Consider the following 12,264-nt stretch of genomic DNA (forward strand, 5'->3'; position numbering starts at 1 on the left):
TCCTTGATAATGTGAGTAGTCACGAAAGCGCTTGGAATTTCTCTATTCTTTCACAGTGGTTGTTTTGCATATTCTGAAATCACCTGTTTACTGTGATCTTATTGCATATGCGTATATATATATATATATATATATATATATATATATATATATATATATATATATATATATATATATATATATATATATATATATCCTTGCATCTATATAAACTGTTAGCTTGGGGTAGAATTGCAAATTACAAATGATAACTCGTTATGTTTCACATTTTATTCATTAACTGTGACAAATAAATGCTAAATATCTGGATTAAAAGTGTTTGTTCTGTTATTAATAATTATTTTGAAAGCTTTGAAATTCTTAGATATGTAGTGATCACAAAAAAAAATTATACATTAACAGTATTTGGACAATATAACGATAAAATGCACATGTATTTTATTTTCACTTTTAACGTCCAACTAGTGCTTGATCATATTACCAATGTTCTTTATCACCATCTGAAGTCGCCTGGGCATCGATGAGGCGAGGGTGGAGAAGAGGTAGGCGTCCATGTTGATCCATAGGTACTTCAGTGCCTCCTTCAGGTAGGTGATGTTGGTGGGTCGAAATTTTGCAGTCTCATTTTTCATCATATGTCAGGCATTCTCGATAGGATTCAGGTCAGGGAATTGCCTTGCCTCTCCAAAACACGGACATTATGGGGAGGAGCGCCATCATGAATAAAAAAAATCACACTCGTAAATGTTCCAAAATGTCAGCATGTGGTCCCTTAACATTTCGATATAATTAATTCCCTTAATCGTAATGTTCTTAGGAAGAAAGTAAAGTCCACCTCTGCCCTTATAACCACTAAAAAGACCATAACACTATCAGGGTGCTTCACTGTCTTCACGGCATACCGCGAGTCATAACGGGACACACCACTGGGACGATGGACGGTCTTAGAGCCGCTCTTGACGAGCCTGAAGGTACTCTCGTCGCTGAACATCACCTTCTGCCACTGGTCTGAGGTCCAATCTTTGTAATTCTTGCAGAACTGAAGCCATTTCTTCTTCATGGCTTCAATTAGCATGGGCTTCTTGGCGGCACATCGAGCAGGCATTTTCAGGTCCTTTTGCAGTCGGTGCTGAATGGTTCACACTGCGAGGACTTTCAGAAGTGCAGGATGCTTTTTCTTGGGGTCTGCGACTGTTATGGCAGGATCTAATAACACTTCTCTTCAGGATCATGTCTGTGCGAAGAGAAGTCTTTTTGAGAGCCCCAGACTTCACTTTCCTAGGTGGTATGGTGCCAGGAGGGAGTGAGGCAGCTGCTTTCTTGAAGTTGTAAATTGCCATCCTAGTCACCTTCAGGTCTGTGGCTACGGATATCACAGACATGCCTTGCTTTAATAGGGTGAGTGCACGAGTCTTCTCTACAATTAAAAGTTTAGGACGACGCATTCTGACCACTTGGAGCAGAGATATAGCTCGGCAAGGTTCGATGTCGAGTGAAAAAATGGGTAATGAGTAACAGCGTAATAATTCTCCTTCCTCATCGAGCTCTGGAAGAACACTGAAGCAAGAGGTTGTGAGGAACGTTGGAGCAAGACGGGCTCCAGTACACTAAGCCATCACAAGCTTTTCCCACTTTTCTCATGGCAGAAATTCAAGTGAAATGTATACACTAAAATCTAGTACATAGATTTTTTTTTTTTTTTTTTTTTTTTGCATTGGAAATGTACAAATTTTTTTTTGCGGCCACTGTAATAGCCAGTTTTGCTGTCATAATTACACTAATATAAATACATTTTGACCATAGGCTTTAACATTAATTTCAGTTACCTCAGTTTCAAGTTATCTATAACAATATCAGCCGTCCTTCACACTGTTTTCATTGCGTCCGTCTTAGTACTGGTTCACTCAATTTCCCAGCATATTCTCGAGTGTGCATGTGGTACCATCAGCAGTTGTTTATTACATGTTTGTGAAGATATTACTGTTTGTACCATTCACGTGCACATGAGTATAATCATATATATTTGTGTATTCGCCCGATTATGTATGCATTTATTAACATGATGCATGTGTGTATGTCAACTGTCGGGTTCTACATGTAATTATGCGAATTAATATGAGGTGCATTTTATTGCCATACTAGCAGCTGCTTACTATTTGATATTGCAACCTGGTTGTCGGGAAGTGCCTCAAACTGGTTACTGAAATATCCCAGATGTTGTAAAATTCATGTTGATCAGAGTAATGCAGCTATGATTGATAAGATTGTCTTCACAGAGTTCATACGTACACTGTTGTCATAGGTAATAGCGAAGCTTTTGACTTATAGAATGGTGAAGACTTGACAGCAGAGGTAATGGGGGAAGGTGAAGTGGTCTTACAGGGATTGGTAAGGATATGGTGACGGTACAGGCAATGGGAAAAGGTGAAGTGGTATTACAAGTAATGAAAAATGGTATAATGAGTTAGAAGCTAGGAGTGCATGAGTACTTAATTATTCAAGAAATTTGAATATGTGATTCATTCTCTTTCTCATGTTCTCCTATGATCCTTCCTAAAGTCTCACATGTTTCAGTGTACAAGGGAATCTCTGTATGCACTCTCATATGTTCGTATATGTTAAATCGTCTCTTCTTACAGTTCATCCTGAGCATGATAGATATTGTGCTGGAGGGTATCGTCCTGCAGGACCCGATCAGGATACAGGATGTGGTTGATCTTCGTGGGCAGAGACGCGAAGAACTTCCTCACCTGGACAAACATAATACAAGATTAACACATTTTCATTTGTGAAGTGAACTTATTAAAATATAGTCTGACAAACAAGCATGTCTTTTTACCTGTGGTGTGCTGGTTTGTGTGCATTGTTTGTGTGTAGTGCCTTTGTGTACTGTATAGTGTAAAATGTGTTGTGTGTTTAATAGTAGTAACCATCTGTCTTGTTAAATAAACACTTAGCCTCTTGCAATTGTGTGTGTATGTGAAACTACCTATTTGTAATTACATATTTGTAATTACCTATTTGTAGTTACTTATTACTAATTTTCTATTTGTAGCTATTTGTAATAACTTATTTGTTAACGGAGCAGAGCTATGCTCGTGGTGTTTCTCCTTCAATACTCAGTTCATCTTATACTTTTTTTTTAAATTCCATTAGATGCAGAACTTGGTAATTCCTTTTTTAAAATATTCCACTCGACAACCATTCTGTGTCGGAAGAAAAAAATTCTACTATTCTTTCCACTCCGTTTTTTCCTCATTTGCAACTGTGGCTTCTTGTTATTCCTGTTATGATCTTTAATGTTTTCAAACTTTCATCACAGTAGAATATTTTTTAACTCATCTTTCTTTCTTTTTTTTTTTTTTTTTTTTTTAAGCAGACCCAAAAGCAACCGTGGCATATTCTAATTTTGGCCTATTATAAGCTATGAACAATTTTCTTAACACTTCACCATCCATATATGTGAAAATTATTTTATAGTTTACCAGTGTAACATTTGAGTTTCTGACAGTTTCATTTACATCATCTTCTGGTGATTTTTTTTTAAATAATTACTCTTGGAACCCTTTCTATATTTGATACTTTCAATATTTTGTCACATAATGTGGCCTGATTTCACTTTCTCCCATTTCCATTACATGTATTTATCAACTTTATATTCCATGATCCATATTACATTACATGTGCTCAATTTATCCAGATCATCTTGTAAATATTTAGTTATTTCCATTAATAATTTTTCATAAGACATAAGGCGGCCGGCGTGGCGGGACGTGTTGCGGGCTAGCTGCGGGATTTTCAAGGATAACTCCTGATCAAAGAGACTGACCAGGTCAAGACTGAACAGGACTCAGTGTGAATATTTTGGGAAGATTCCGGTGCAGTGAGAAGTCATTTCAGTGCATCGTTTCAACGGAAATAGTGGACGTATTGTGCAGTTTGTGTGAAGGTTGATAAGTGGTGGTACTGGGGAAGATGGCAAAGGTGGGTAATGTAAGACAAGGCCTACGCTGTGCGTGGGTGCTAGCCACGTATATACAAACCTAGAAAGGCCTTCAAAAATACATCTACCTCCAGCACTAGGCGCCAAACCTTCGGATAACTTAGAAATGAATACATGTCGATGCATGGAATAATTACAGGAATATGGTGTGGGAAGCAATAAGGTGTTGAGAGTAACTAGGTCGGGCCCAGTCAGTGTCTCCTTCCCCACGCCACGGGGCAGGGAAAATAGGCAGAATGTACTCACCTAGTTGTGGTTGCGGGGGTCGAGTCACAGCGACTGTAATGAGTTAGTAGATGTGTAGGTGGAGATGAGGGAACACACTGGATTTAAGCAGTACACATACCCACACCTTTCATGATGTACATGGGGAAGAAATAATGTTGTGTTTAGTATAAGCAAGACAGTGTAAACCACATATAGTATGCAATCCGTGTGTAGTGTACAGTAACTGCCCGCACTTCCCCTCACCCTGGGCTTCCCCCACGCAAATGCAAACGCCTCCACCATCCAACTCCTCGCTTCTCCCTCCTCCCCAACTCCCAGCAACACCCCCATGCAGGCGTCCTCCCACGCCCAAGATGTAAGCAACGTCACAAGATCTCCCAGGTTCCCTGGAATCTCCACGACAGAGCCAAAGCCATGGAATTTGTAAATGCTGCTGTAGCAGCAGTTTCGATTAAATGAATTATAATTTACGTATTTTAGCTTAAAAATTATATCTGCCAGGTACGCCACAGGGAGTTTGCGCTCAATCCCTCAAATGGTAACATCCGTGCACACAACAGGTGTCTAGGCTCCAGGAGGCTCCAAGTTGGAACAACCAACAGCCTCCTCTCAGCAGACAGACCTGACAGCTACCGTGACTTCACCTCTACAGAGGACCTAAAATCTGCTTGCCCTCAAGCTGCTAGCATATTCGCTGACCTCTTGAAAAAAAATCAACGATGTCCCTGCAAGAAACGGATGCTTGTACAGCCTACTGCTATTTGGCAATGCCTGTTTGGCTGTCCCAGCAAGGAGGGACAAGTCAATAGCAACATCTGATATTAGGGCAATAAATGCATTTTCCAGAGATGACAACCTCGTCCGTGCTCCCTCTAGGGCGACAAACATCTGCAGGGCAAATGCCAAAAACAGAACACCTGATGCCTCAAAAATCAGAGCTCAAATTAGCAAACAAACAGAAGAGGGTAATACTACAGGAGCACTGAGGCTTATAACCAGCGAGGAAACCATTGCCCCTACGGACGTCATTACAGCACAAGCCCTGAAGGACAAACATCCACCCACAGCTCCCAGTACCAACATTGACCTCCCTGACATTACAGCAGATGAAGAACAATTAACCCAACAAGATGCTGATGTTTATAAAGCCGCTATAACATTTCCACATGGCTCAGAGAGAGGTTTCACCAGTTTAAGGCCACAACATCTAAAACAAATGCTAAATCCAGCACTTGGTGATGTTTCAGAGAGGCTGTTGTCTGAACTCGCCAAATTTTCCAATGTGTGCCTGGCTGGCAGTGTCCCGGAGACCATTAGACCCCTCTTCTTTGGCGCCTCATTATGTGCCCTCTGGAAAAGGGATGGAGGAATCAGGCCCATTGCAGTGAGCAACACTTTTCGGCGCCATGTTGTCAAGGCTGCAGTAAGAATGGTGAGTCAAGAGGCTGCCACAATGTTGAAATCAACTCAGCTCGGATTTGGTGTTCAACAAAGTTGTGAAGCAGCTGCCTATGCAGCACAAGCATACATCAGCAACGTGTCAGATGAAAAATCCCTAATCATATTAGATTTTGTCAATGCATTCAACTTAGTCAGAAGGGATGCTACTCTCCAAGCAGTTTCTAGTCACTTCTCTTCCTCAGTCCCTTCATACAGTCGTGTTATAGTGTGACTTCTAAACTATTATTTGGGAACCATGAAATTCACTCGTGCGAGGATGTGCAACAGGAAGACCCTCTCGCCCCTTTTCTTTTTTGTCTGGTCATAAAGGAAGTCACATAAACACTTTCCAGTGAGCTTAATATTTTGTTCTTGGGCGATGGTACTCTGGCTAGCACTACAGAATCTCTCCTAGAGGACAAAGGAAAAATTAAAGACATGGGAGAGAGCCTGGGCCTATATTTAAACCCCACCAAATGTGAAATAGTTTCTACCAATCAGTAGATTATTGTGGATATTAGTGTTGTCTTGTCAGGAGCATTAGCCGTTGATCCACCCATCAGCACTCTCCTTAGTCGTCCTCTAGGACCCAATGCATTGATCTGATCCTAGAAAGGAAAATCTCAGACCTCGGGATGAATGAACGCAGGTTGAAAGACATCGATACACATGATGCCTTCTACCTACTCACCAGGTGCCTGTCCAACCCAAAACTTACCTACTTCCTGAGATGTTACCCATCCTTCAACAGTGCAAAACTCAAGGAATATGACTCCCTCCTGTAGACTATGCTAGAGAGTTTATTAAATCTTTCCCTTGAAGATGGACAGCGGTTGCAAGCCTCACTTCCAGTCAGGCTTGGGAGGCTGGGAGTACGCAAATCCTCCCAGATTGCCCTACGAGCTTTCATATCCTATTCCATAGTATCAAAAGTGTTAATAAAAAAATTCTTCCGAACAACATCAGTGACTCAGCAGGAATACAGGATCCTAGCTATGCCGGTGCCATCACTGAATGGGAGATTCTCGTTGCTCCAGCTCCAAAAATTAGTGCAGCACTGACCTACAGTCAAGTTAGGATGGCCCCCATCGCTGAAAAGGTGCCTGCCAACATGCTTAGGGATGACGTGCAGATTAGGTAAAATTAGTCAATTAGAAAGAACTCATTTAAAATAAAGTCCATTCTAAAATTTTCTGTTATTGGTTTAAAAATATATATTTATCTAATTTATGTTAAATGGTAAAAATTAATAATTTTGTACCATAAGAACACTAGAAAACATACATAACCTCATTATAACAAATGCAACTTATTTAGGCCTAATCCAACTAAATATATTATAGATAAATTTACAGTAATTTAATAATAAACAAAAACACAAAGAAATATATCTTTTTTGTTAGACTCAGATTGAGTTTTGCGAAATTGTTGCATAAGCAAATTTTCGCTTGCCTTATCCCGGCAAGAAGAGCGTTGCTATTTAAGCCAAAATCGCAAGTTTTAATTAATCAGCACGACATTTACACACACACACACACACACACACACACACACACACACACACACACACACACACACACACACAAACACACACACACACATACACACACATACACACACACATGCACACACACATACACACACACATACACACACACATACACACACACACACACACACACATACACACACACACACACACACACATACACACACACATATATATATTATATATATATATATATATATATATATATATATATATATATATATATATATATATATATATATATATATTATTATTATCACACTGGCCGATTCCCACCAAGGCAGGGTGGCCCGAAAAAGAGAAACTTTCACCATCATTCACTCCATCACTGTCTTACCAGAAGGGTGCTTTACACTACAGTTTAAACTGCAACATTAACACCCCTCCTTCAGAGTGCAGGCACTGTACTTCCCATCTCCAGGACTCAAGTCCGGCCTGCCGGTTTCCCTGAGCCCCTTCATAAATGTTACTTTGCTCACACTCCAACAGCACGTCAAGTATTAAAAACCATTTGTTTCCATTCACTCCTATCAAACACGCTCACGCATGCCTGCTGGAAGTCCAAGCCCCTCGCACACAAAACCTCCTTTACCCCCTCCCTCCAACCTTTCCAAGGCCGACCCCTACCCCGCCTTCCTTCCACTACAGACTGATACACTCTTGAAGTCACTCTGTTTCGCTCCATTCTCTCTACATGTCCGAACCACCTCAACAACCCTTCCTCAGCCCTCTGGACAACAGTTTTGGTAATCCCGCACCTCCTCCTAACTTCCAAACTACGAATTCTCTGCATTATATTCACACCACACATTGCCCTCAGACATGACATCTCCAATGCCTCCAGCCTTCTCCTCGCTGCAACATTCATCACCCATGCTTCACACCCATATAAGAGCGTTGGTAAAACTATACTCTCATACATTCCCCTCTTTGCCTCCAAGGACAAAGTTCTTTGTCTCCACAGACTCCTAAGTGCACCACTCACCCTTTTCCCCTCATCAATTCTATTATTCACCTCATCTTTCATAGACCCATCCGCTGACAAGTCCACTCCCAAATATCTGAATACATTCACATCCTCCATACTCTCTCCCTCCAATATGATATCCAATCTTTCATCACATAATCTTTTTGTTATCCTCATAACCTTACTATTTCCTGTATTCACTTTTAATTTTCTTCTTTCGCACACCCTACCAAATTCATCCACCAATCTCTGCAACTTCTCTTCAGAATCTCCCAAGAGCACAGTGTCATCAGCAAAGAGCAACTGTGACAACTCCCACTTTATGTGTGATTCTTAAAAGATAAAGAATCACACATGATAAAGAATCACGTGATAAAGAATCACGTGATAAAGAATCACGCCTCTTGCCAAGACCCTCGCATTTACTTCTCTTACAATCCCATCTATAAATATATTAAACATCCACGGTGACATCACACATCCTTGTCTAAGGCCAACTTTTATTGGGAAATAATTTCCCTCTTTCCTACATACTCTAACTTGAGCCTCACTATCCTCGTAAAAACTCTTCACTGCTTTCAGTAACCTACCTCCGCACACCATACACCTGCAACATTTGCCACATTGTCCCCGTATCCACCCTGTCATACGCCTTTTCCAAATCCATAAATGCCACAAAGACCTCTTTAGCCTTATCTAAATACTGTTCACTGATATGTTTCACTGTAAACACCTGGTCCACACACCCCCTACCTTTCCTAAAGCCTCCTTGTTCATCTGCTATTCTATTCTCCGTCTTACTCTTAATTCTTTCAATAATAACTCTACCATACACTTTACCAGGAATACTCAACAGACTTATCCCCCTATAATTTTTGCACTCTCTTTTGTCCCCTTTGCCTTTATACAAAGGAACTATGCATGCTCTCTGCCAATCCCTAGGTACCTTACCCTCTTCCATACATTTATTAAATAATTGCACCAACCACTCCAAAACTACGTCCCCAATTGCTTTTAACATTTCTATCTTTATCCCATCAATCCCGGCTGCCTTACCCCCTTGCATTTTACCTACTGCCTCACGAACTTCCCCCACACTCACAACTGGCTCTTCCTCACTCCTACAAGATGTTATTCCTCCTTGCCCTATACACGAAATCACAGCTTCCCTATCTTCATCAACATTTAACAATTCCTCGAAATATTCCCTCCATCTTCCCAATACCTCTAACTCTCCATTTAATAACTCTCCTCTCCTATTTTTAACTGACAAATCCATTTGTTCTCTAGGCTTCCTTAACTTGTTAATCTCACTCCAAAACTTTTTCTTATTTTCAACAAAATTTGTTGATAACATCTCACCCACTCTCTCATTTGCTCTCTTTTTACATTGCTTCACCACACTCTTAACCTCTCTCTTTTTCTCCATATACTTTTCCCTCCTTGCATCACTTCTACTTTGTAAAAACTTCTCATATGCTAACTTTTTCTCCCTTACTACTCTCTTTACATTATCATTCCACCAATCGCTCCTCTCCCCTCCGGCACCCACTTTCCTGTAACCACAAACTTTTGCTGAACACTCTAACACTACATTTTTAAACCTACCCCATACCTCTTCGACTCCATTTCCTATGCTCTCATTAGCCCATCTATCCTCCAATAGCTGTCTATATCTTACCCTAACTGCCTCCTCTTTTAGTTTATAAACCTTCACCTCTCTCTTCCCTGATGCTTCTATTCTCCTTGTATCTCATCTACCTTTTGCTCTCAATGTAGCTACAACTAGAAAGTGATCTGATATATCTGTGGCCCCTCTATAAACATGTACATCCTGAAGTCTACTCAACAGTCTTTTATCTACCAATACATAATCCAACAAACTACTGTCATTTCGCCCTACATCATATCTTGTATACTTATTTATCCTCTTTTTCTTAAAATATGTATTACCTATAACTAAACCCCTTTCTATACAAAGTTCAATCAAAGGGCTCCCATTATCATTTACACCTGGCACCCCAAACTTACCTACCACACCCTCTCTAAAAGTTTCTCCTACTTTAGCATTCAGGTCCCCTACCACAATTACTCTCTCACTTGGTTCAAAGGCTCCTATACATTCACTTAACATCTCCCAAATTCTCTCTCTCTCTTCTACATTCCTCTCTTCTCCAGGTGCATACACGCTTATTATGACCCACTTTTCGCATCCAACCTTTACTTTAATCCACTTAATTCTTGAATTTACGCATTCATATTCTCTTTTCTCCTTCCATAACTGATCCTTCAACATTACTGCTACCCCTTCCTTTGCTCTAACTCTCTCAGATACTCCAGATTTAATCCCATTTATTTCCCCCCAACGAAACTCCTCTACCCCCTTCAGCTATGTTTCGCTTAGGGCCAGGACATCCAACTTCTTCTCATTCATTCAGATGAAAAGCTGTAAGCCTTCTCCCTGAAAGCTAGCTGCCTTGGATCAAACGTGTAGCGCAAGGTTCACGCCACGGTATTGTCTAGTGTGGGTAGATTGGTAAAGCACTGCGTACCTTGTCCTAAGGTTCGTAGGTTCGAGTCTCCTTCAGCCAGAGACCAGTGTTTGTGTATATTTCGCCTGCTCTCGCGAATTCCTTGCATTGTTCAAATCTCTAGTAAGGCTGATGCATGCAGGGGATGAGATGAAAAGCTGTAAGCCTTCTCCCTGAAAGCTGGCTGCCTTGGATCAAACGTGTAGCGCAAGGTACACGCCAAGGTATTGTCTAGTGTGGGTAGATTGGTGAAGCACTGCGTACCTTGTCCTAAGGTTCGTAGGTTCGAGTCTCCTTCAGCCAGAGATCAGTGTTTATATATATATATATATATATATATATATATATATATATATATATATATATATATATATATATATATATATATATATATATATATATATATATGTTTTTTCCAAGAAGTCGGCCGTCTCCCACCGAGACAGGGTGGCCTAAAAAGAAAGAAAATCCCCAAAAAGAAAATACTTTCATCATTCAACACTTTCACCTCACTCATACATAATCACTGTTTTTGCAGAGGTGCCCAGAATACAACAGTTTAGAAGCATATACGTATAAAGATATACAACATATCCCTCCAAACTGCTAATATCCCAAACCCCTCCTTTAAAGTGCAGGCATTGTACTTTGTATTTCCAGTACTCAATTCCGGCTATATAAAAATAACCGGTTTCCCTGAATCCCTTCACTAAATATTGCCCTGCTCACACTCCAACAGCTCGTCAGGTCCCAAATACCATTTGTCTCCACTCCTATCTAGCATGCTCATGCAGGCTTGCTAGAAGTTTAAGCCCCTCGCCCACAAAACCTCCTTTACTACCTCCCTCCAACCTTTTCGAGGACGACCCCTACCCCGCCTTCCTTCCCCTACAGATTTATACTCTCTCGATGTCTTACTACTTTGATCCATTCTCTGTACGTCATCAAACCACCTCAACAACCCCTCTTCAGCCCTCTGACTAATACTTTTATTAATTCCACACCTCCTAATTTCCACACAATAAATTCTCTGCATAATATTTACACCTCACATTGCCCTTAGACAGGACAACTCCACTGCCTCCAACCCCCTCCTCACTGCAGCATTTACAACCCAAGCTTCACACCCATATAAGCTGGCTGCCTTGGATCAACGTCTAGCGCAAGCTAGACGCCAAGGTATTGGTCCAGTGTGGTGAGAATGGTATAACACTGCGTACCTTGTTCCAAGGTTCGTAGGTTCGAGTCTCCTTCAGCCAGAGATCAGTGTTTGTGTATATTTCGCCTGCTCTTGAGAATTCCTTGCATTGGTAAAATCTCTAGTAAGGCTGATGCATGAAGGGGATGAGATGAAAAGCTGTAAGCCTTCTCCCTGAAAGCTGGTTGCCTTGGATCAACGTCTAGTGCAAGCTGGTGTGGTGAGAATTGTATAGCACTGCGTACCTTGTTCCAAGGCTCGTAGGTTCAAGTCTCCTTCTGCCAGAGATCAGCGTTTTATATATATATATATATATATAGGGCAAGGAGGAATAACATCTTGTAGGAG

The 12,264-nt window shown here is 40.8% G+C and overlaps 1 protein-coding gene across 2 annotated transcripts in view; it reads right to left on the reverse strand.

Annotated features, from left to right (window-relative positions):
- Window positions 1–255: 255 nt before the first annotated feature.
- Window positions 256–12,264, reverse strand: part of LOC128689984 (venom carboxylesterase-6) — a 190,215-nt gene continuing 178,206 nt past the window's right edge. For both annotated transcript variants that reach the window (XR_011392418.1, XM_070088676.1), the window contains exon 12: window positions 256–2,750. Coding sequence is in view for 1 of the 2 variants with exons in the window: in XM_070088676.1 (XP_069944777.1) it covers window positions 2,634–2,750 (117 nt within the window). In the remaining variant the exon portion in view is untranslated. The remainder of the gene's footprint in view (window positions 2,751–12,264) is intronic.

This window comes from Cherax quadricarinatus, chromosome 25 (genome assembly GCF_038502225.1).
Source record: "Cherax quadricarinatus isolate ZL_2023a chromosome 25, ASM3850222v1, whole genome shotgun sequence".
Taxonomy (NCBI): domain Eukaryota; kingdom Metazoa; phylum Arthropoda; class Malacostraca; order Decapoda; family Parastacidae; genus Cherax; species Cherax quadricarinatus.